Source organism: Saimiri boliviensis, chromosome 6 (assembly GCF_048565385.1).
Source record: "Saimiri boliviensis isolate mSaiBol1 chromosome 6, mSaiBol1.pri, whole genome shotgun sequence".
In the NCBI taxonomy this organism is placed as follows: Eukaryota; Metazoa; Chordata; class Mammalia; order Primates; family Cebidae; genus Saimiri; species Saimiri boliviensis.
Genome location: NC_133454.1, coordinates 50,789,323 through 50,814,456, shown reverse-complemented (window position 1 = coordinate 50,814,456; position 25,134 = coordinate 50,789,323). Strand labels below are relative to the sequence as shown.

General features: G+C 39.2%; 1 protein-coding gene across 7 annotated transcripts in view; it reads left to right on the top strand.

Annotated features, from left to right (window-relative positions):
• Positions 1-25,134, top strand: part of CADM1 (cell adhesion molecule 1) — a 334,707-nt gene that overhangs the window by 285,327 nt on the left and 24,246 nt on the right. For 3 of the 7 annotated variants that reach the window (XM_003923677.2, XM_003923676.2, XM_074400633.1), the window contains 4 exons: positions 4,929-5,028; positions 8,136-8,308; positions 12,886-12,969; positions 24,433-24,465. In XM_003923677.2, coding sequence (XP_003923726.1) covers positions 4,929-5,028; positions 8,136-8,308; positions 12,886-12,969; positions 24,433-24,465 — 390 coding nt within the window. The remainder of the gene's footprint in view (positions 1-4,928; positions 5,029-8,135; positions 8,309-12,885; positions 12,970-24,432; positions 24,466-25,134) is intronic. The other 4 variants (XM_074400634.1, XM_003923678.2, XM_003923675.2 and 1 more) reach the window with 3 other exon arrangements.

The window sequence follows — 25,134 nt, the reverse complement described above, 5'->3', positions numbered from 1 at the left end:
GCTTCTAAGACACTGCAAAGTATTCTGTGACTATGTACCCTCATTTAAAAAGCACTGGGAACAAAGCTTTCTGCTAAACACCATGGGATAAAATTTGATTCTTTTGGGTAAACAGTAATTCTAATACCCACAAACCTACCTGCAAGTTGCAGCAAGAGAAAACTGCATTCTACTGTGGTAATGTGGGGCACGTTCTTTGGTCCTACATCAGTCCCACCAGATTTGACTCATCCCACTCACAATAGTTCAGCTCTCTTCAAGAAGCCCAGTTTCAGTACTACGATTCATACAACAGATGTAACAGCAGGAGGTGCTTCACCTTGCAAACAAACAAAATAAACGGCAGTGAAAATTATTCATGAATGTATTACGACAATAGAAAGCAAATCTTTTGAAAGATGTTCTCTTTAACTCCTCTGAGAGCTCTGTGTGACTCCGTTCACTCACCAATCCCAGTCACCTCGCATTGCTAGACGTTGCCCTCCTTTAGCTGCAAAGCTGTCCTCTCCCAACAATTTAGACAGCCGTAATGTAGGGGCTGATTCTTGCTTTGAGCTCAAACAGCTTCTAACACTAAATCTCAGGTTAATCTTTGCATTGTCATTCTACTCCAAACTGCAATAATCCTCCATGATCGACAAAGACTCTTCAGTCAATGCTTCCTCACTTGAATACACAGGGGCTGACCCAGACCCTCTACCCAGACATTCTGATATCATCTGTGCCCATGCTGCCCTTGAGTTCTCCCTGGTAGGACTTGAAACAATTAGCACTTGATCCACAAGTATCAAATCCCATAATCCCTGGTGTTTGAGAATATTGGGTGAAATCTAAGTAAGAAACATGAAGAAGAGCCCGTGTCCCAAATGCAGTTGCAGAAAGAGATTTGCACTCAAGCCCCTGGACCTGGTTGGACTGTGCTCATTAAAGACAATATGGCACCTGCATTTCCTGATTTAGAAATTCTCAGGAAGAGAGGGAAAGTTGTGGGAACTCCAGGGATCATAGGTCTCCCACTGGCATGTCTCCTGCTAGGATATCAGGATGCCTTTTCCATTGACTCAGCTCTGCTCCTCTCTGCTACCCAGGAATGGTGACATCCCAGTCATGAGGCGACTGCAAAGTACCTTTTTCTAAATAAAGGAATGCAAAGACCTGATACGTTAGTGTTGGGACCTACAGAGGAGACTGTGCCTTTTCATTTACATAGGAAACTGAATTACAGGTTACGGAATCTTGAGTTTCATCTTCTGAAAAGATCACAGAATGTGGTGCAAGGTCAGACTGGCATGAAATCAATTGTAATCTGCCAGCAAGCCATTCTAACCTCTTTAAGAGTTTCCTTTTATATATTTTTTCCCTTTATAGAGAGCAAAGTACATTTAAAGAAAGTCTCATCAAATCAGAATGTCTTTCTAATATTATTTTTTTAATTGGTTGCTACTGTAGTGTGACCTAAGGCCTCCTGGTATTTAACCCTCTGTGCAACTTTGACTAATGAACAAATTTTGTCTGCTATAGCAGTCTTGCTAAATGTCTTTTATGGAGTTTTAAAAAAATTTATAGTGTATGATGAAAACCTCAGATTGCTCGACCTAATTGATTGGCTGTTGGTGATGCCATGTCTATAACGGTAATGTTCTTTAAGTGTACAGACCTAACTATTTTTCTTATTTTTATATAGCAGTTCCATTTTATAATGACGTTAAGCCATTCTCAGTGATACATTTCTGGGCAGTTATTGCACTTGGGTAGAAAGTATCATCTGGCTTTTGGCCTTGTGCCTTACAACACCAACCGAGGCGTAAAATGATCCCCCAGAAAATGTACTAGGCTTTACCTCATTACTTAAAAATAAATCTTGGAGGCTGGTTCTGTTTCAGAAAAGATTTGGTGGGTTATAACATTTGATTTATGAACATAATTAAAATATAAATGATGAGCTCTGGGCTATTCAATCAGCCATCTGGATTGTTCAGTATTTTGACATATTCATATTGTAGTCAGGATCTTCGATGGAAAATTTAATGTCCCTTAGTTCTAGAGGTGCCAGTGGAATCCCAGGGTTTCTGTTCCACCTGTTGAGAATGCTGAAGTTTCTCTTTCAGGACAAAGGAAAGGAACAGAATTTGTTTTTAAGTTTCCGTTACCCAGGGATAGATCTGGACACAGACCTTCTATAGTATTTGATTCCTAGACTGGGCGAGAGGATAGCTCATCTGCCTGTGGTCAGTTAATATGCCTATAAATACTACATGTGTCAACAGAGGGGAACATTTTTCTTTATAATGCAAGCAAGACTAATGCTTACCTTTTCAGACAGCTATTACAGTAACTGTGGCAGCTGTAGCCATAAGTAGATAGTAGATGTTTCTCCAGAACTTAAAGAGTAAATTGGGAAAATCAGTTCTCAAAACTGAAGGTGTATTTTCTGTGATTCAGCACATAGTTTTTAAAAATAAATTTCAGGTATAGCAAATCCTTAGCTTGTTCTTCCTAATTTATGTGAATAATTGACAACTGATCAACAGCTCATTAGGAACATAAAAAAGCATTTAACTAAAACTCAGGTAGGTATTGAAGAAATGGGCTGGATTAAGTTTTTCAACACTGTCTTTATTATTGATGGGAGTTGAGCATGTAAAATCCTTAGTGCACTGTGCTGAAAAATATGCCTGCTCTGTTTGCTTATAAATTACAAAGAGGAAAAAAGAAGAAGAAACAAAATCCTTTCACATAGGCCAGCAAGCATTCTGCTTCTTCTTAATTAATGGCCAAAGTCAGCAGTGCATGAAAAATGTAGCCCTTCCGTAGATCAGAGATTAACCTATAAGCAAATGTTACATTTCAGCCCAAACTTTGGGCTTTAAATTTAGCCTCATGCAGAATGGCTCATGGGTAAGAATAACAGAGGTCCCCTAACTAGGAACTCTAGTAAGACCTGCTGTTTCAGGGTGTGAACTGTTAGGTAGCAGGTCTTTTGTTTTTTGTGTGTCCAGTGTCATAACCTTCTTCCATTTTTTTTGGTATCTTTTAAAAAAAATAAACTTCACCAGCTAGCTGTGTGTGTCTGTGTATGTGTGTGTGTGTTACACGATCACAGACAATAAACTTACATCTGATGCCCAGCAATTGTAGTTAGCCTATATGTGGCCTCTATCTCTAAAAAGGGGTGCCCAGGAGTTCTTGAACCAGCCAGTGCTAGTACAAGGTTATTCTGTTTATTCTTTACAAGTACTGCTTTTCTTTAATGACTACCTTCTGACCCAGTTAGCAGTATCTGGAAACCTTGACATCATTTTGCTCTTAAACATTTTCTTTGCCAACATGTCCAAGAATAGAACTGTGTAACTTGCAAGGGTCAGCTGGAGCTTCTGGGCTTGTTAACATTACGTTCTCTGGCAAGAGACTTAGCTTCTCAGAAAGCACTACCAATTCACAGTATGCAGTGCACACTGGTGGGTGAACAAGGGGACACTCTTAAAAGGTTTTGAATGCCATGTAATTTTTAGAGGCTTGAGAGAAAGATTTGTGATAGGAAAGAGACTGTAAGAATGTGTCTAGAAAGCAGCCATGGCTAGTGAGGACGTCCTTGTGCAGCTTATATAACTGTGTACAGGGTGAGATTGGTTGAGCCTTGCCATAATATTTCTATCTTCTCCCTTATTCCGTAGGATAATGTTAATGAGCTAACCACAGCTTGTAAGAGGCCAAGGGGCTATTGTTTAGGTGGTATGATTGTCTGAGAAAGTAAAACTGTGGTAATTGTTTTGACCTTTCAGCCAACTGATGTCTTGCCCTCTCACATTTATTGCTCTTGGGTACATTTCCAAAAATATGTGTTTACAGAGCCACAGAATTCAATGAGAAAACTGATTTAGGGATTAATAGCTTGTTAGTTCAGCACAGAAAAAAACAATCTCCTAATTCCATTCTGGTTTTATTTATAAGTGTATTTGTATATGTATCTATGTTAATTCCAGCTTCTGTAGCTTCCCTCCCTATTCCCTGAACTTCCCATCATTTATCTCTCATAGCCATATCCCCTTGCTGACAAACATACAGTTTAAGTAGCTGGTGGAAATAAGAATACTTAAATCTTGTTCCTAAGTACCTCACTGCATTAGGAAACTATACTTGGCTTTAATTATGGATTGCCATTGGAAATGCAGTTGTGAATTGGAAATCTGTCCCAACATAGACTCATGGGGCTAGCTCATCTTGGATGAGCTCCTTCGGTCTGTGGGTACCAGAGTTCTCATCCCTGAAACTGGGCTTATTCTACCACCAATGATGGTTCCTAGGAGAGTAGATCCTGAGTAAATGTCAGTATCTTTTTAAGGTTTACACTGAGATGTCAAAGAGTTTTCACTGTTTTGGCGGCGGGGGAGGGTGCAGGGGCAGCTCCCAAAACTTCCCAGTTCTTTTTTCTTAAAGCCATTTGAATAGAATTGAGAAGTTCTGCCTTTCCCATATGAAAACAAGAACATAGAAGAGACACACTTACTAATGTGCAGTGTCACAACATATTGTCACATAGTAATATATGATATATGATAAAATGTATCAGTTCTGAGCACCACAGATATCTATGGCTTCACCTCGGCATGAAGGCAAATGAGTTTCCTTTAGCTTGAGTGAGTTTGGAGATAAACTTCAGTGTAACAAAATGTATTTCACAGGAAATGTTTGATGTGGCGCAGTTGGCTTATGAATCTCTTATCTATTTGCGGTTCACTCCTTAGAGTTATTAGTCAATTTAATTTGAGCAAATGCCAGGATTACTAACTAATTAGAAGGGTGTTACTGAAGGCATCGGATGCGAGAGAGTAAGTGCTGGTACTGTGGGCTTTGAGGCAGCGTGTGAGTCTGATTTTGCCTGGTGATACCATTTGCTAAACATTATACTTTGTGTTGTTGTCACACAGATAAGCCTCAAGTGCATATTCAGATGACTTATCCTCTACAAGGCCTAACCCGGGAAGGGGACGCGCTTGAGTTAACATGTGAAGCCATCGGGAAGCCCCAGTAAGTTCTGAAGGCCAAGGTTGGCAGAGGGTCATGAGCAGTAAATGTCACAACACAGACATATGCGTTCACCACTGCTTGGCCTGTCACCTGTCTCCTGCTGCAAGGGATGGATGGTTTTTCAGGAACTAAAGAATATTCAGTGTGAGGGGAAATAAATATCTGTAGTTCTTAATGGTCACGACTGGGAGAAAAATTAAATGCCAGCTAAGATTGAAATCTCAGCTAATTCTATTTTATTATCATCAACATGATTGTCAGGACTATTTTCTCACACACACACAGAAATAATCCTAATAAATTCTTGGTGTGCCCACAATCTAATAATATATCTGCCACCTTTTGTGTTAATGTCTAAGCTGCTAGGATGGTTTTAAGACTTACATTAAGCTTCCCTGTTTAGGGCCAGCTGTAGGCAAATGAATTTGTCCTCCCTTTAATTTTGTATCTTCTTCCCTCAAAGAAAAGTGTCATACTTGACTCCCAGAAATATTTTTGTTACAAAGGAAAAGCTCAGGAACTTTTCTTAAGGAGGATATATATGCCACTTCATAAGACAAAAAGAAGAAACAACTAAGACTCTTGTCTTATTGAAAGTATAAAGGAGCCACTTCAGTTGCCCTGCTAAATGATCCAAAATGAATTAGAGGAACTACATCTGGCATCACTCATACAGCAAAACAGCTACACAGTGGTACCACTTCAGCCATTATTAAATTTACTTAGTGGGTGGGGGACACTTCTTTTGTATTTCTAGTAAAGATTGTTTTTAACTGTTTCTTAGGGGGAAAATCAAGTTGTGGATTCATGAAATGGAATAATAGGTCAAAGTTGGGATTAAGGGCACTCACACTTCAGTGGCACCCAACAAAAACCAGCATTGAGCTCCCTCTGCTGTCCCTGTGGTATGATTATTTTTTCCCTCAAAGAGTTTTGCTGGCCAGAATCATTAGAGTTTTCATATAAAGAAATCAGAGCATCTTAACAAAGCTTCCCCAGAAATCTCTGAAAAGAAGCCTCCCGATTTTAACTAAGGAATGATCTATGACAAGAGACCAGAAAGCCAAAGGGGGCTCTGGCTGCTGTTGGTTCTCTCTTCTCATTTCAGCCCTCCCTCTCTTTGTACTTACCTTTCTGTGGGCTAGAATTTCCTTCCCTCTGTGCTAACCATGTGGAGTTTTAAGTGACCTTTAGGAGGTGGAAAGTGGTCTTGGTTCTGTTTCACTTTTCCTGTGGTGTTCCCAAGTTATTTGCTTTTGAATGCTTCAAGCTTCAGCAGAGTGATCTTTTTCTCTTTTGAGCACTGCCAAAGATTCAGATCTTTCTTTTTGTAAACAGTTTGAATTATGCCCTAATTAGCAGCTTTCTTCCAAAATAATCCAATGGAGGAAGAAAAAAAAAATTCTCAGAGGCCTCTTGCCACTTGCAATACCTGTGCTCGGCCACATGAATCACAGTTACAGTATATGGCTTGCTAACGTATACTTTGTTTTTGTATTTTTCCCCTGAAGAAGGTACTATAACCAATTGAATGTGCCATGGGGACAGTAAATTACATGTTTCCTTCAGGACATTTATGCCAGAGAGGGGATTTGTTTGTTCCTTTCAAATAGGAACTGGTATATGGTTGTGTGAGCAAGCTCACATTACTCTACTGCTATCCCTTCTAGCATATTACCTATTTATTATCTCAAGAAATTGCATACAATAAAAATGGTAATTTAACTTGCCATTAAATGTTGTGAATATTCTCAGCACTTACCCCTACTGATTGTTTCAGCTGTCAAGCAGCAGGACATTAGGTCTGATTGCCAGGCAGGCCCATTTGCCATTGCCTACAAGGAGGACATATGCAGTACTAATTTTTAAATAATTTATTGGGTTGTGATGACAAACCCATGTGTAATTAAAGAAAAATTGTAACTTCACATCCCATTTGAAAATTGGAATGCTACTTGACAGGGCTAACTTGAGGATCCACTCATCATTAAGCATGGGTCTCCTGTTGTGTCGCTGCTCCTAGAGGCAGCCGTAGGAACTGGAAGGAAGTCACTTCTGCGCTGGCATCTCTGTTGTCCTTCCTTCAAAATGAAAGTTTTCAGGCACAGTTTTAAATGTGGCCTCAATTTCATAGGAGGCTGTGGGAGACGCCTCGAAGAATGGAAGTTTTCAAAAGATAGTTGGTGTGTGTGCATTTTTAGCTTTGGCAAATCTTGTGAAATTTGCTTTTTCCTGATGGATACAAATGTGGCACTTTAAATCACTAAAACAGACTTGTCTCTGATGCCCTAGGCCCTAAGAGATTCATGTGGAATGCATTCTGTGGTCATTAGCCTGAGAGCCCTACCCACAAGCTTGGGGGACTGCAGGTGCACACGCAGGGAAAGTTCTTGCAATATGCAGGCCTTGGAGAGCCAGTAAAGAAGGCAGTTTGCCAAGGAGCAGATAGACATGGTGGACCTCAGAGACAAGGGGTGGCATTCTGGGTAGGGGGAGGCAGGTTATGGGGAGGGGTTAAGGGCAAGAGGAAATGATTACATCTTTCCAGAATCAAAGGTGGTTTTTCAAACAGAGGCCCAAGAAAAGCACTATTCAGTTATAAAGTCCATTCCTTTTGGTGAAACTCAAAATCCATTTAAACATCACAAGAGGCTTCTAAACAAGTCTTGATATGTTAGTAACTATCAGATTAATGCACGTATCACTAGCCAAGAACTTGATTTCTTTCCTAATTAATGAAATGTTAACAATGGGTGAGCTCTGTCCTGCCTGAATTGGTGTGAAACCACACAGCAGGGCATAAAAATAGGGCACACTGGTTTATTTGCTGATTTGTCAAAGATGAATTGGAAATAATGAGACTCCTGCTTGTGGTCTGTTCAAAGTTTCTCAACACCTGATTGTGTTTAAAAAAAAAAAAATGTATACCAAACAGATTTTTGGAGGCTTCACAGTTGTAATTCTGTGAACTTAAAATATCTCCAGTAGGTCCTCAATAATTGTGTCACCCTGCATGTGATTCATTTAATGCATTGGTTAGAAGTTTGATGCAGACATCTTAATGGGAAATGATAATGTGACTTGTCTTCCTCCTCTTCCCTCTGCAGGCCTGTGATGGTAACTTGGGTGAGAGTTGATGATGAAATGCCTCAGCATGCTGTACTGTCTGGGCCCAACCTGTTCATCAATAACCTAAACAAAACAGATAATGGTACATACCGCTGTGAAGCTTCAAACATAGTGGGGAAAGCTCACTCGGATTATATGCTGTATGTATACGGTACGTGAGAAGATAAAATGCTCTTCTGCTAGAGTCAGTCACATGGAGCTGCTACTCGTGATTTACTCCCAAAGCTTTTGGTCAAGTTGAAAATCAAAAACCAGTTGGTTTTCTTCTAGAACTTAAAGAAGCCTGGCCTGAGGTGGACCCTAGTGTCTCCACCTGAGATACTGACTTTTCTTCTCTCCCTCTAATCGTGGGGGTTTTGGCTAGATCACAGTCTTTGGTCATGCTGAGAAGGAAAGCTGTGTCCTCAGGCACAAGCCATGGAGATTATGTTAGAAGTAATGACTGAAACATTCAGCCTCACCAATTAGTGGCTTTTCAGCTCAGAAAGTTTATTCCCAGTGGTATTTTCCTATGATACCTGGGCTAGCTTTTCTCTTGCTTTGATGAACAGAACTATTCTATTTTCAGCATGAAGCTCTTAAATTCCAAAAGATGTTGCAAGCCACTAAATACTCAGAACAAATACAAGGTCCTTTGTAGCTATACATAAACCACCTGTAGCTACTGCTTCAGAACAAAAGCTTTTTTTAAAACATGTGTCTATTTTGTTAATATCATTTTACAGGATTATTAAAACATCACAAATTTTATTCGCTAGTCAATGCATATTTATTGAGCATCTACTACGTTCCAGGCATCTTAAACTTATTTCCTGTTTATAACTTACTGTTGATTTTACATATGGGGAATATTTTCTATTTAGTTGAGGTGTGTACCTCCTGTCTAGTTTTATAATATCAAATTCAGTCTCTTCTGCTCAATTGAAATCTCATATGCCAAGAAATAGCCATGAACTGACATGACACAGAATGAGTAACCAGGGGCACTGACATTTCAATGTGTTATAAATATTTTAATATGTGTGTGTGCAAAGAGAGCATTTTTCTTCATGTTAGCACTGTAAATAATCCAAGTATAAATTTATATGAATAAATGTATAGACACATATAAATTATACCTATGAAATATCCACATCATAATGTCTTAGAATCAGGGTACTTTCCTTATGAAGAAAATAGGAGTGGCAGTCTTTTTAATCAAACAGAAGCATGCTTTATACCATCTCTGCATGGATATTAAAATATAATCCTTAGCCTATACCTGAGATTTTTTTCCCTAGCATAATGCAAAATTAAAAGATCACATCTAATCACCTTATTTGTAGGCTTCTGAAGTATGTTTTCTCTTTGTGCACTACCAATGTTGTCTGTGGTTCACACATAATAACATTAATTCTCCCAGTAGTTAAGGAAATCCACGTGAAGTGAGCAGCTTTTCTACATAGGTGAGATGGGGGCACAGCATGCCCCGTTTTCAGCTGGTGATATGCAGAGCCACCTCTTTCCGTAGACTGCTCGGCACGGGTGGAAAGAACATTCCTCCCTTTTTCTGCATGTGCTCTCTTCACACAAGGGCCTGTGCCTCACGGGAGTCCCCAGCATTGCTGTTGTCCAGGTTTACTGGCGTTCAGTCCAGCTCTTTACAAACTGCAGATTATAAAAAGCAATGACAAATTTCCATTCGTCTGTTATGTGCTTTCTTGATTCAGAACACTAAGTTATCTGGAAAAAGAGTTTTGATTTATTGTACTTACTGCCCCTACATTTCAAGAGAAGAAACATTTTGTGAGTTTGATGGACAGATATATTTGAATAATTTTGGATAGTAGTTTATAGTTAGCATTTATGTAGTGCTCACTTTATTCCATGCCCTACGGTAACAATTTTACATGCATGGTCTCATTTAATCTCAGCGATAACACCAGGAGGCAGGCATTATCATCATCCCATTTTACAGATGATAAACTGAAGCTCATAAAGGTCACACAGTTTTGCCCAACTTCACCAGGTTTCTACATGTGTTTTAGAACCGCAATACTTTGACTCTAAAGTCCACAACAAAGTTTGTCTTTCTTCATAAATTCTCTTATTCTCACTGCTTTCCAACAGGACAGTCCCCTTCAATATGAGATGATCTTCTTAGAATTAACTGTCAGGGCCAGAGTGCATTATTTGAAAACCAAGAAATATAGGGATCTACCTGTTTAAGGCAGACACTGCTGCATACACATGCCTCCCTAATCCAAGATGGTACACCTGTCCTTTTCTAGGGATTTGTTAGATCTGTAATACTACCTACCTGCCCAATTAGTGCTAGTAACAATACTTGGGATGACAGATTAGAATATTAGCCTAAGGTATTACTAGTCTATTAATAAAGTCCTCTAGCAATTTGGGAAGGTGTTGGGTAGATTTTCTTTCCAAAGCCGGTTTGTTGTATTACTACAGTAATTTTGGAAGTATTTTATGAACTAAAAGTTGGTATGCCTCTATAAAGTTTAATTCTCTGGAAGCAACCTCTACACAAGAATCTAGGTGGTTAGTGCCTGAGCTCCCATTGATTTTATTCTTGTAGCCACTACGTGTCAAACACAGCTCATTAACTCCAACTCTGTACTTTCTTAATGGTGGCCTCACGTTGCTCATATTGCTAGAAATGATCTAAGCATTGCTATTATACCTGATAAGGGAATCTAATTCTTTCAGGTCACTTTAGCCAGATGTGAAGGACAACAGTTGCCCCAGTCATGATGAAGATAATTCAAAGTGTGTGATTTGCACAAAATGGGAGGGACTGATGACCTGGCTCTGAAGTCTGTGCCTTCATTAGTCTGGTCCACCCCTTGGTTCATAATAATATTTTCAAATCACCTTCAGGTCTACTCTTACTGTATTGTGGACATTACACACTTTAAGTCTGCTTTTAGAACAGGTACAGGGGAAATCTCCCAGGAACAAATGTTCCTTTTCAATGGTAGATACAGTAATTCAAGCAAAACAGAAAAATCACATTAACTGACCCCGTGCTGGGCAGCAGGCACCTCTCTGGATGTAGTTTAGTTGTGTAGTGGAGGGAGCAGGATGTCTTTACTGCTGGGCTCAGGGGTCACTGCACTTGGTTCATTTGTATCTGTACTGGCCCCTGCAACAGGTGTGTAGATGCATCCAAATGATTTTCCAGGTCACGAAATCCTTCCCCACCTGTGGCTTCCGTGGAAAGTGTGAGGGAGCAAGACTGAACATACAGCCTGAATCACTGCATTTCTCATTCTACCTTTCTTTTAAAAAAGTAGTTTAAAATTACTAACTTAATCATTTCTGCCTCTTGGAGGAGAATGAGATTTTTTTTAAAATGACATCCTTTTTTGGACTCATGTGAGGCTGCTTTAAACAAAGTGTAAACTGGTTGTATCCTCAGCTTAAAGGAACAGAGCCTCTCATAAAACAGAACACTTGCCTCTTGCCTGCTGATTTAATCCAAGTATATTTGCATGAGAGAAGCAGTTTGTGAGGAGGATTAAAACCTCAGATTGTTGATCGATGGTAGGAATCATTTTAAGTAGACGTTGCAACCAAGCACCAAAATAATGTTTTTATAAACTTTTGGGAACTTGCAGCAAACCCAGTAAAGGTACAGTATATAATTAAAGTTTTGATGTATTAATTAGACAATCTGAGAGCTCACTTGAAGATAAAAGGACACCAGATGTGTCAGGGAGAAAAAGTTGACGTGCTTTAGATAAAATTTAAAATCAAAAGCTTTCAAATCGTCTTACGCTCTATTATAGCAGAATGATTGCTTAGTTCAAAGTCTTGCTGACAATTTAACACATTCAGTTTGATCATTTGGGCTTAGATTTTTTTTTTCTCTTTCATATTTGCCCTTCCCTTGTCTCCAAATAATTTTTGAGATGATAGAAGAATATACAGTATATCAAATATCTGACAGAGGGTTCCCTATCAGGTGCCTGGCTTTGAAGGTCGAGTCTCATTTATATTTAGTTCTCTTGTTTACAAGATGGAAAGCGTTCTTTCAGTTTTATCACTGTAGTCCCCTTAGGTCAAGCTTTTAACATGAGCAAAGGCAACTTATTAATATTTATAAGTTGTAAAATTTATTGACTTTTAAAATAAAATCTCAGTAAAATCTCACATGCCTGGGACTTGATATTTAGTGGTGACATTCTCTCTTCTTTGTATTTATTATGAGTATAGAAGTAGTTTTACTTCCTGCTGGGATGTATTGATGGAGAATAATGAAGTTAACAGTCACAGAGAGCAAGTGTGCAGGGGCACACTCATCCTTGGCTGATACGAGCCCTCTAATAGAGCAGCACCACCTCCTCCTCCTTCCTTCCGTCTGTAAAAGCTGAAACGAAATGACAACCATTGTACCCTCTTGGTACTGAGTTGATTTAACCTCACCTTTGAAATCTGGTAGGGAAGAGGAGTATCATATGTTTTGATTTTTCCTCCCCTCTCTTCACATCTCCTCATCCCTAATTCACTTCATTAATGAAAATTCTCTTTTCTTCTTTTCTCAGCTCTTCAAGCTAAGGCTTTGGGATATAATTACAAGACACAAATCTTGTAGGGAAAGAACTTTTGGTTTTAAAGGGAGAAGCCATCAAACAAACATCTCAATGTCCTCATGCTTTTGTTTTGTCATTACTGGTCATTGTTGTGTTCAGCATTGTGGGTTTGATTTTCCTTTTTTTTTCTATCCAGATCCCCCCACAACTATCCCTCCTCCCACAACAACCACCACCACCACCACCACCACCACCACCACCATCCTTACCATCATCGCAGGTATGGTACCTTCATTACCATTGAAAATGTCCTGAATGTATATTGTCTTTCTGGTATGTATAAAAAGAAGCCTAAAAGTTCCCTTTAAATCCTTGGAATTTAATTGTTCCTTTATTTTGGAACTCCAACGACATTAGATGCCATGTTCTTAAGTTGAATCTTAAGGACCTCAGAAACATCCAAGCATTTAACAGTACGTCAGATATTTTGCAGCTTATGCATAAGAAAATTCTTTTGTAAGCATCACTATTCAAAGCAGAATGCTAGGGAAAATGGCAGCTGGCTGCTAGGGAACACGCCAATAGCTTCTGCGTAGCCACGGTTGATGAAATGGTAAGTATTGTGGCTTTCAGTCTTGTCTCTGTCTTAGTTTCATCTCAGTCCATGTAAGGGAAACTATACACACTACCTTCAGCGTGCCTATTTGGGCCATGCTACTAAATGCATAGTCATCCTTCCTGCTCCAGAGAGTACCCGCTGACAGTGTTACTACCTGTTTGTGTTGCCTAGGTAGTCACAAGAGATCAGAGGGAGTCACTGTCTTTTCCATGCTGAGCTCTCGTGTGCCCCTCCCTGCCCTCGGTCACATATTGGAGGAGTGGAAGAGGCAGCCACTGTGGTTCTCACTCTGCGGCTTTATCTTTTTGGACTGTCTGAAACTCTTATTCAGCATGAGTTTTACTGTCTCTTGTTTCTGTCACTGAGGGAGGTGGCATGCCATCCAGCCCTTCCTGGCATCCAGTGGCTCTCTCGTACTGCTTGATGTGGCTTGTCTGGGAGCCATGGGGTTTCTTCTTCTACCTAAGTAGGAAAGCTTCCAGCCACACTATGTCCACTTGACATGAAGGATTTCCGTAAATAAGGCCTTCCCAACCTGCGTGTACAGAGACTAACCGCAAAAAACATGTGGAAGTAATTATTCTGTGAGAAGAATATCTCTTGAAAGAATGGCTTTTCCACTGCATTTTGTTATCTGGTGAGACTGCAAGGTATCTGAACCGTGTGCCCTGGTACACAGCCTTGTCACTGGACTTCTTTGTGAATACTGAGTATTTGACTCCTCACGCCTCATGGTCAGCTCCTTTTTAGCACCCTAGATATCACTGCTATCCTTTACATTGACATGCTAGAGACATTTCCAGTTTTCATGGGAGTCAGTAAGATAGACGTGATGAAAATTCCAGGTGTTCAATGAAAGAGAGAAGAGGCCTTGTCAATTGATAGGTTGATAGAATATAACAATAGATTGCCTGATCTCAGTTTTCTTCAGTTTTCTACTCATTACAGTGGAACAAAGAGAACGCTTAAGGAAGCCAATGCTTCTCAATGTTGGTTCTAAAACCATCGGTGCCAGCACTCAATTTAAAATCTGAAAATCCATCAGTTGGTTTTCATGTTTCTCTCTAAACTCAGCTCTCTAAACAGACTGCTTCCTAGATTCTTGTCTGTGTGTGTTTCTGTTTTGGCTCTTTGTTACTTTCTTCTGTAAACTTAAGTAAACTCTGTTGGCCTAGTGAATTGATTCTTTCCATTTTTTATACCATTCATAAGCATATCAAAGATGCTTCTTCCTAACCCTGATTTCCGGAGTAATGTGCTATCAACTTTTCATACGAAGAGCTAGGTTTTTACCTTTTTGGATTTCTTGCCTGTTACTCAGTTTGTACGCCAAGTTAACGCTTACTCTTGTGAAGGGCCCTTTAGATCTTAGTGTAAATTATATCGCCTAATTCTCCATTGCCCTACATGTGTTAACCTTTTAAGAAAACATATCAGCAGTCTGTTTTATCTTTGCAGAAGTTGCCTGGGTATGAGCCAGCATTTATTACCACTCATTCTGGAAGGTTCCAGCTAGGTGGCTATCCAGGTTTACGTTTTAAGGCAGTCAAGACCTTATTCACGCGGTGTATAAACACCACATTTCTCTTTTATATGGAACAACACTTTTCATTTGCGGCTGGCCTTCTCACTAGCTTATACTTTTTTTTAAGACCTTAACACTCGCTGAACTCCTCCCCCCTGACAATCAATCTCAGCAACTCAGCAGTAGCTTCAGTTCACAGCTCTTAATCCTTCACTCAAGACTAAAGCTAATCTTATGTCCTCAAACAGCTATACAACTCACTGTTATCACAGTTCGAATTGCAGAGACTCCATTTAAGAGGAAATTTAAAAAATAAACAATACTCTATTTCTGTCCACATCAAAGATACCTCTAACAGGAACTTGTCTTTGCTTCTGTCTCTCTGCTACTAGTGTCTCAGCTCAAGGTAATGTAAGATGATCTCATAGATGTACTTTAGTCTCTTGATGTTAGCTGTTGAATCCTCTCTACACACAAAATACATTTGTGGTAATGAATGCTCAGATTCTTACTGGCACACCCAAGAGTAGTTAAACTGAAATTGCTAATAACACAACATTGTAGCATTCGTTGCCTTAATGGACGTGATCTTCTAGGCTTATTGTGTCTTAACAAGCAGTCTTACATATATTTATCTTGCCCAGAAAGTACACTTGTAGAGTTTAACATTTGCTCCTTTCTCCAAACAGATTAAAGGTTATGCAGCTGAATGATTCTGTGTCCCATTTTAAAGGTCCGGGTTATCCTCTAGATTTAGATTAGTTCCTAAAAAATCTTCCAGACGGAATCTTGACAAACGGATAGCTAAATTAATTTCCACTCCTCTTCTCTCTTGCACTGTTTGGTACATCACAGCCACCATTAGCCTTAAAAGCTGCAACAGCCAAATTCGGTGACAGTAACATAAAGCCTGAGCTTAAAAAAAAAAAAAGAAGTCCACAGTCATCTATTTCTTTTCTGCCAGTCAAATGCAATAACTGAAACCCATTCCCCAGGTCAGAGTTTCATTACAAGAAAAATGTACACATGCAATAGAAAAATATTTTTAAATTCAAAAAGTCATAGTTGATTTCTGATTTCTCTGAAAGGAAGTGTTCCAGTGTTATCCTTTATCTTCCATAACCAGGATAATCAAATCGTTCCCCTTGTTAGAGAGGCAGACTGGCGTTCTGTTCTGAGTCACCTGACTTCCTTGAAACATGTTCAAGCTTAATAGTGGAGACCCTTCAAGGGGAAGAATTATGAGCCAAATCTGACTCTGCTTTGCCCACCCAAAATCACACCCCTCATGGGTGGGAGCACAGAGTGTTTTCTGCTTCCTGCTTACCCTACACGGAGCAGGCCTGGTGAGTTACACATGAAGGCACACGTCTAAGCGTGGGAGAAATTCTCTAGGGAGAAATTTTTGTAGTCTCTTAAAGTACTGAAAGAAATACAAACAGTCCCTGATTTATGATGGTTCAACCTAAACATTTTTTTACTTTAGGATGGTGCAAAAGCAATTCCTATTCAATAGACGCTGCACCCATACGGCCTTTCACTTTCAGTACAGTATTGAATAAATTCCACGAGATCTTCAACACCTTATAAAATAGGCTTTGTGTTAGATGGTTTTACCCAGCTATAGGCTAATGTAAGTGTCCTTACATTAAGGTAGGCCAGGCTAAACTGTGATGTTTGGTAGGTTAGGTATATCTCATGGATTTCTAGCTTACAATGTTTTCAACTTAGGATGGGTTGATTGGGACATAGCCCCATCGTAAGTCAAGGAGCATCTGTATTTAATGTCAACTTGCCATATCAACTTGTTGTGGCTTTAAAACCGTTAAGCCGTTATAGTCTCTTTTCTTTTTTCTTTTTTCTTTTTTTTTTTTTTGAGACAGAGTTTCGCTCTTGTTGCCCGGTCTGGAGTGCAATGGCGCGATCTCGGCTCACCGCAACCTCCGCCTCCTGGGTTCAGGCAATTCTCCTGCCTCAGCCTCCTGAGTAGCTGGGATTACAGGCACACGCCACCATGCCCAACTAATTTTTAGTATTTTTAGTAGAGACGGGGTTTCACCATGTTGACCAGGATGGTCTCGATCTCTTGACCTCGTGATCCACCCGCCTCAGCCTCCCAAAGTGCTGGGATTACAGGCTTGAGCCACTGTGCCTGGCTCCATTATAGTCTCATTAAATTTCTTTCCAAATAAAAAACAGTTTTGGATTGGGAGCCATTCAGAGCCTCACGGTGACTTGCCACAAGGTTCCTTGGTGTCTGTTATCTTTCATGTATGTTGACATTCTGCCCATATATTTCTGTTTCAACTATTGCTATTGGCAGGCCCCTGTTCCTTTTTTTAAAATCATGTCTAATTGTCCATGTGGTTTTATTCATGAAGATATATGCTGTCATATGGAAGCATAAACTGCATAATTTAAATTGCCCCTGGAATCCTTTTTTAAAAGACAGAGACAGCCATTACCCCAGATAAGAGTTCTTCATATAGATTGCTGTCAGAAACTGGAATAAAAGAAAAACCTACTGCCATGCTGGGGTAGGGGGTGAGGGGAGTATGGGTGAGTAGGGGGTGCTTGTTCTGTCTTGTTTTTAACTTTCTTTGTAATTAGTTGACTCTGTGTGTTAGGTGTACATAAACATACCCATTTCTGTGTTTGGTAATAGTGTTAGCCCCTGTCTTCCAGTTGGATCAAGCCTTTTCCAATAATCATCTCAGGAAAACACGTTGTGTTTCCCTTCCTAGTTAGTGTGGCTGTTGTTTTGTTTCTACCTGGTTGTGTCTTGAGTTAGATGCTTGATGAGGAATATCATAGAAAGGACTCCACACTCAGTTTTAAATACCCTTAACAGCTTACGGAGAAAATTCAGACTGGGAGGAGTTCAACCTGGAGGTCACACTATACGTGTGACTGTCATAAATTAAAAAATTAAAACCACCTTAGAATAAGAAATGAATAGCTATAGGGCCAAATTCTGAAACACATTAAAAAATCCTTTCATAAGAATGAAGTAGGTCATTTCTAAATGAGTTTTCCTCTTTTTAAAAGTACATACCCAATTAAATATTTTGTGTTCCTAGGAAAAGAAAATAGCCAGGCTTTTCTTACTGGTATCGAAGCATTCAAAAAACTAATATACCTTGTAGGAAATGATTCCTACCCCCAGGGCTACATTATTATTTTGGCTTTCATAGGCTGAAATCATAAGCTTTTGTCATGTGTAATGTGGATTAGATCACATAAATAAAGAAGGTGGGTATAGTCTTTATCCTTCAGTGATATTTATAGAATATGCCCAAGTGGGGAAACTTGACACCAGAGCACATGTTTTAGTTCCTTAGGTACAAAGGAAAGAAGCACACCTGTCCTTAAGACTGAATCTACATCATGACTATCTAAATGATAATAGAGAGCTTTCCTCCACATAGAGCTGGCTACTCCCCAGGGTCTCAGTCTAATGATTCCTACTATTTGCTGTTGATATTTGCATGGTTCAAGAGCTGATCTGCTTTTTAGCTATGCATTCAACAAATATTGAGTACCCATAATATGTACAGCACTATGCTAGTGCTTATGGAAACAAAATACTCCCTAAACCCCTTATAATATGGTTGCTAGAGCAGGTTGCACATGTTGGAACCCAATAGGAGATAATGCACACTTAGAGTGATTCGGTGGCACAGGTAGAAAGTGCCATAGATGCTGAGGAGAGTGTCACAGTGGACTTTGGTCTGTGCCATCAAAGAAGGGACAGAATGTAGATAAGAAAGGATGGCATTTTGGTAGTTAAGCATGAAGGTCCGATGTTACTTCAAGCATCTATCATCAATGTGTGTTTATTTTGCATGTATTTATGTTCCAGGCATAGGTTAGGCCACTATTGCTAGGAAATACACATATTCATTTTAGAATGTTTACTAAATTGCCTTTTTTTTTTTGTAGAGTTGACGTCTACTTCATTATTTTTCATTCAGCATTTATTGATTACTTATCAGGTGTTATTCATATGCCAGTATGCCTAGTGACAAGAATATTTTGGGGCACTAATAAATACTCATGAGCTACCTTTTATGTAATAAGCCACCTTTTCAAGTTTTTGCTCCAAAAAGTATGTGTCCATTTTTCTTCATACTGTCTTAAGTGTCTACATTTTTTTTTCTGATGATTGTAAACCTGTTACAAATAACAGCATAGCTAACCAGCTTTTGACCTAGATTGATTTAGGAGGGAATGAAAAAAGATTTGAATACTACAGTGATGGAGGCCATCTGATCCCACATTTTTAAAAGAATGAATGAGAAATGTAATATGAGTAGAAAAGTTTTTAATGCCTCTATCATAATTTCAGTAATTTTATGATCTTTATTTTTAAAATAATCCTGGTGATAAAGATGTGACATGTTTTCATAACAAAGATCTATCAACAATGCAAACAAAAATAATCCTGCCAATACAGGTTTCCCAGAATTACAAAGTGGTATTTATTTAGAGCTTTCCTGGTAGTGAAAAATAAAAGATTTGACTGGAAGGACCCAGCCCTCCCACACCTAACACAAAATTTGCCAAGACTTAAAAATATGCTGTAACTTACAGAGAGCCTCTTTCCTCTCTCCATCACTACCCTCCTGGCAACACCCTCATTTCCTTCCTTCCCCTGTGCCTTCCTCTTATCTGTACCCCCTTCCACTGAGCATTCACATACAACATGTTATAGATATTGTTTTTCTTGTAAAATGAAACTACTATACAGATTCCTATTATTTTGAGGAACATCTGGTTTGCAAATGGAAAGATCTCAGGAGCACAACAGCACTAGTGGACAATTCTGAAGAAGCTTTTAACAAAACTTGAAATTGCGTATCCAGAAAAAAAAACAACAACCCCCATTCCTGCTGTTCTGTAGCACACAGTCTCTTCACTCACAGGGTAGGTGACTTTAACAAGCAAGAGAGCTTTATCCTGGCTCTCCTATTTGGGCCTTTTAGTTTTCGTTCTGTGCCTATCTACTTGTCCCATCTGTAAGACGGAGGAGTTTGATTAAAACGTAACATAGATAGAAAGAAAATTAACCAGGAAACCAGGAGAAAACAAATTCCAGAGTTTAATTTTCCAGCAGTTATTTTTGTTTTCAATCAGGTTCGAATAACTTGAAAAAAAAAAAAGAAAAAAAAATCCTATATTTAATATATATTGGCCAGCACAGCACAACTATGAAAATAACATTGTCAGGGGAATTCCTTGCCTGCTCTAGTGTCTAGATTTAAAGCACCTCTATAACACAAACTGAAGGGGAATTCAATTAAGAAAACCATTGGCTTCGTATTGACTTTAGTTAAGAAAATAAACTGGGAGAAAGTGTATTAAAATATGTCTAACTGCTTAGTATGCTTTCATTTAGGCTTATGGCAATCAAAAAATGAGAGAATTTAAATTTTTTACAATTAAGCTCTGGTTTCGAGTAGATTGTGGGCTATCACGCCGTGCACTTTTTTTAATGTACACCTTACTCAACACACCCCAAAATGCAGGCTTGCAATCTATGCATTGTAAAGCAGGAGCACCACAGATCAATTGGGGGAAAAGAATATTTAAGGTTGTGAATTTAATTTTGTTCTAGGATTTTCATTTTCATTTATGGCACCCGTTGTGTTTGAGACCATGGACCAATTTATGGATTAGTTTTAAACCCCCAGTCTGTCACACTCAATGAACAATTCTAAGTTGGAGAGAATCCATATGAAAGGATTAGAATGTGCCACAGTGGAGCTTACACATGACTGTTTCAACTAAATATTGCCCAGCTGCCTCTCCTGCAATAATTCTTTTTTTTTTTCTACTTAGTTAAATGGCTAGTGTCTCTAATTTCACACATTGTCAAGAGTTTTTTTATTTTATTTTGTAAATAGACTGCAACAATACATGTATGTGATGTTTCATTTATTGAAGATAGGGTCTGATAAACTATAGGACTGGGAGACTAAGAAGAGGAGTCAATATTGAGTGGAGTGTGCATCTTTCAAATAATAATGCTGGACCCTTCTATAGATACCTTGTTTGACTGTACTCATACTTAGTGGGTTTTCAAGAATATGGGATTATTTTTTCTTGGCCATATAAAATGTATAATAAATTTGCTGTCTTTGTAATTAAAATTAAGAGACAGTAGCTTAGCTAGGCCTTTTACATTTCTATGTAACCCAACATCACCCTAAGTTCAGCTCAATTTTTTGTGACCTGTTTTTCTCATAGGCTAGCTCAAAGATTTTTTTTTTTTTTTAAGGCAGCAGCAAGATGAGGTTTTAAAAAGGCTTTGTTAGGGCAATTAGAACTTTCTCATTTTTCAAGCTGATTACAGCAGTTATCACTTATATTGAAATTTTACTATTTGCATTTTGCCTCTATACTTAGAATATTACCCAGCAATGTGGTGACCGCACAAGTTGATTCACAGGGTGTGTTTGCACATTTCTGTAGTTTTCTGATTAAGACACCCTAATAAATCCTGCTTCACGAGTTGCACTCACTTCAGAGCCAGGGTGTCTATGGTTTCTGCATGAAGCCATAATGCAATTATGAAGGAGAATTAGATTCTGTCATAGTGCTCTCCTGCAAGGAGCACAAAGTTACTTCTAAAGAATTTTTTCTTAATTCTTTACTTGAAAATAACCTCTGTTCAAGTGGCATACTAGATGCTCCTAGAGAAATAGAGTCAGTGACTCCCCAGATATGCCGTCAATCTTGTTGTGAGCTTTGTAGCCAGCCTGTGTTTCTGCTGCAGTCTCCTACCCCATTGCTGATCGTGGTTTTGCTATTTCCAGCTGCAGTAATGGTGTTGTTTGACTTGAACATGTGTTTGCTTTAAACTGTTTTAGAATGTGTTTTTACTTCTCAACATCCTCCTTTCCTCACCTTTTGGGTACAATTGATGGATTTCCCATCCACAGAATGGGGAAGCAAGATGTGCTGTGTATTTTCCTTCATTTATTTTCTAGTAACCACCTAGGAGCAGACACCTAGCTTCACTTGGTTTAATTTCATCTTAAAGCTGACATGGTGTTGTGATGTAGGAAGACAGTAAATTTGGGGTCATTGCTTAATGCTCAGATATTATTTTTGAGGACTTGAACCCTTAGATTTTACTCTACCTCCCCCGCATTCTTTCATTTTTACTTAATTATTTACCTGTAAAAATAAAGCATATGTCGGGGGCAGTGGCTTATGCCTGTAATCCCAGCACATTGGGAGGCCAAGGCAGGCAGATCACCTGAGGTCAGGAGTTCGAGACCAGCCTGACCAACTTGGAGAAAACTTGTCTCTACTAAAAATACAAAATTAGCTGGGTGTGGTGGCGCATGCCTATAATCCCAGCTACTTAGGAGGGTGAGGCAGGAGAATCTCTTGAAGGCAGGAGGTGGAGGTTGCGGTGAGCCGAGATCTCGCCGTTGCACTCCAGCCTAGGCAGCAAGAGTGAAACTTTGTGTCAAAAAAAAAAAAAAAAAGAAAGAAAAAGAAAAAGAAAAGAAAGCATATTAGAAGAGCCAGTACAAAAATAATAAGCCAGTGTGTTTATTGCTTTTTAAAAAATTTTGGAAAGGAGCCAATGCCTATCTATAAAATATATTAACATGCATATAAATGTTTCTATACAAATGGGCATTTGATTCTGCCCCTCAAATGTAAAGTACCTATGCTGGACTTGGATGTTTCGACAAAGGAAATGTGTCATCTGTGTCAGGAGAATCTGGAGAATCTGGAGTAGAGTGTGTTTCAACTGTACAGTTTTCTGTATTGTTTTTTACTGCTATTTTATGCACACAGACTTGTAAGTAAGTAAGTATTTTGTTCTTATGCGGTGTATTGTATGTTTCTCTTTCCTTCATCTAGTCTTCAGAAACTAAGTTATCAGTAATATTAAGCTGCATTGGCCTTTCAGACTTTTGGTTAATTCTGGCTCCTTAGAAGGGATCTAATTTTTGATGGTATAGGATCCTGAGGAAAGCATGCCAACTGAAGGGGAACACCGGTGTGAATTCATGTGTCATATTTATAAATCAGAAGCACCAGGCTCATTTAAAAAAAAAAAAAAGCTTAATTTGAAGTTCCAGTGCATTTAAACATTGCCTGTGTCGAGTCACAAAGTCTTTTGGAGTCTCCAGAGCACATGAAAGCAATTACGAGCTAAACAGCTGCATTCTACAAAAGGACAGTGAACTACTTGCTTGCAATTTAACCCAGAATTCCACTTCAACTACCAGCATTTGACTAGAGATGACTAGCTCCTGTCTCAGTATCACCATTCCTTTCTGGCCAGCAATGAGTGGTAGAAGGAATGTGCCTGGGAAGTTTTGAAATCAAAATGGAAGTATGGCCAGATAGGTTGACATTGGAATGAAGTTGTCTAGAAGAGTGGTGATAAAATGACTCTGGAAAAAGAATGTCACCCTGCATTTTGTTAGATATTTATTTCACTTCCCCTGAAGCCAAAAATACAGAGAAAATTCCTTGAGTTCCTTGGAGGAATTTCTTGTAAACAGGAGCAAGTACAGCAAGCCTGGTTTAGAAGCTTGGTAGAAGGAGAAAACTTGAACAGCATCAGGAATAGAAGAAGAAAGAGACAAAACACATTTCCTTCCACGGCAAGTTCATCTAGCAATGAAAAAACAAAACTGCACTCTCTCCTAATCCAGCCATGAAATCAGGACTCCTGTCAGCTCAGAATGGTGAACGTGGTTCTGAACTGTGAGCAAAAGGATGGCTGGATACTTAAATTTTTGGAATGTCGTATGATTAGCAGTGGCATTTGGCAGATTGTGTGAACTTGAGTGTTTTCATGAAAGGCTTCTGCTCTTGAATTTTAACATTAAGAGCTTTAGAGTGAAGAATGAATGTGTGTGTGTGTGTGTGTGTTTGTGTGTATGTGTGTGTGTCTCTGTGTGTGTAGAAACTAATCTGTGAAAACCTTGGATATGTTCATTGCCATGGCCTCCCAGTTAATTGAACTTTTCAGCTAAACTGTGCTGAAATAATACACTGGATGAAAAACTTAAACCTGTCTATTCATCTACAGGCATCCGAGCATAAGCAGTAAAAGGATCCTAAAAGTGCAATTGATTCAATGATGCCTAATTGGCAATCAAGAAGCCCAAGTGCCTGGGTGGGTTGGGTTAAAACAAAGGCAATGTTCGAATATATGAATCCATTGTTTAACCAGCCTTTTGACTGAGCTTTTTCTGTCGCAGTCCTGAGCCTTGATGCGTTAAGAGCCATCTACCAGCCACTGAGTTTGCACTGGTGTTTCTCATCACTTTGCATGTCCACCTGACTATTGACCAGCAAATATATGTGTCCTGGCAAGACCCCCAGAACCAAAGAATTTACTGTTTTCCTCACTGGCTCGCAGCTTTGAGCTCAAGGCATGTCTTAAAACAGTGCAACTCACTTCAAATGCTTTTTGCTTTTCATTTATTATTGCTTGTCACGCGATGTTCTTTGAAAGCTTGCTCATATATTATCTGTTCCATTTTTTTCCATTTTCCCTTTTTTTGCATGCCGTTCCTCCTGTTTCTTCCCTTCCTCCAATCCTCTGTTCCCGTCTGTAGACACAACGGCGACGACAGAACCAGCAGTTCACGGTTGGTATCACATTACTGTTTATCTACTTTCTCAGCGCTGCTGAGAGGCAAGGCAAGCCTGGGAAAAAGAGAAATGTAGTCTTCAAGGGAAATCATGTTTCGAGTAGACTGATCTCATAAATATACTATAATTTTTTAAGGTTTGAAAAGATGTCGAGTCTTGTCATTTCTGTTGTGAGTTCGGTAGTCAGTGGATGCAATCTGAGACGAGACCTTCTCCTCACTGGGTGGCTGGAATTGTAGGAGTGTCAGTCAGTTGCACAGAGTCCTCCTAACTTACAAAACTCCACCAAACCTTGAAATACATGGGGCTTCAAAAAAAATGAATATTTGCAGGAAAACTGTTAATATCTGAATTAAAGGCCCAGTTGCTTTATTTATATGTAGGCCATAGTCCCAGGTAAATCTTGAAGAGGTGTCATTTGTGTCACTCAGTGAAGTTGAGACAGAAGGGTAGACCAGGGAGGAAGATTCATGTTTAAAATCATGAGCTTAAGATAAGGAAGGTCATTGCTCTTCTTTAGAAAGGTCATGACTTTAAGTATGTTGCTAATCATATTTACCCCACCACCCCTCGATGGTTCAGTCTTAATCTCTATGTGTTCATATAGCTTTATGCTCTCATTTGGCAGAAAACTCCAAACCAAGAATGATACCATATGTCAATTA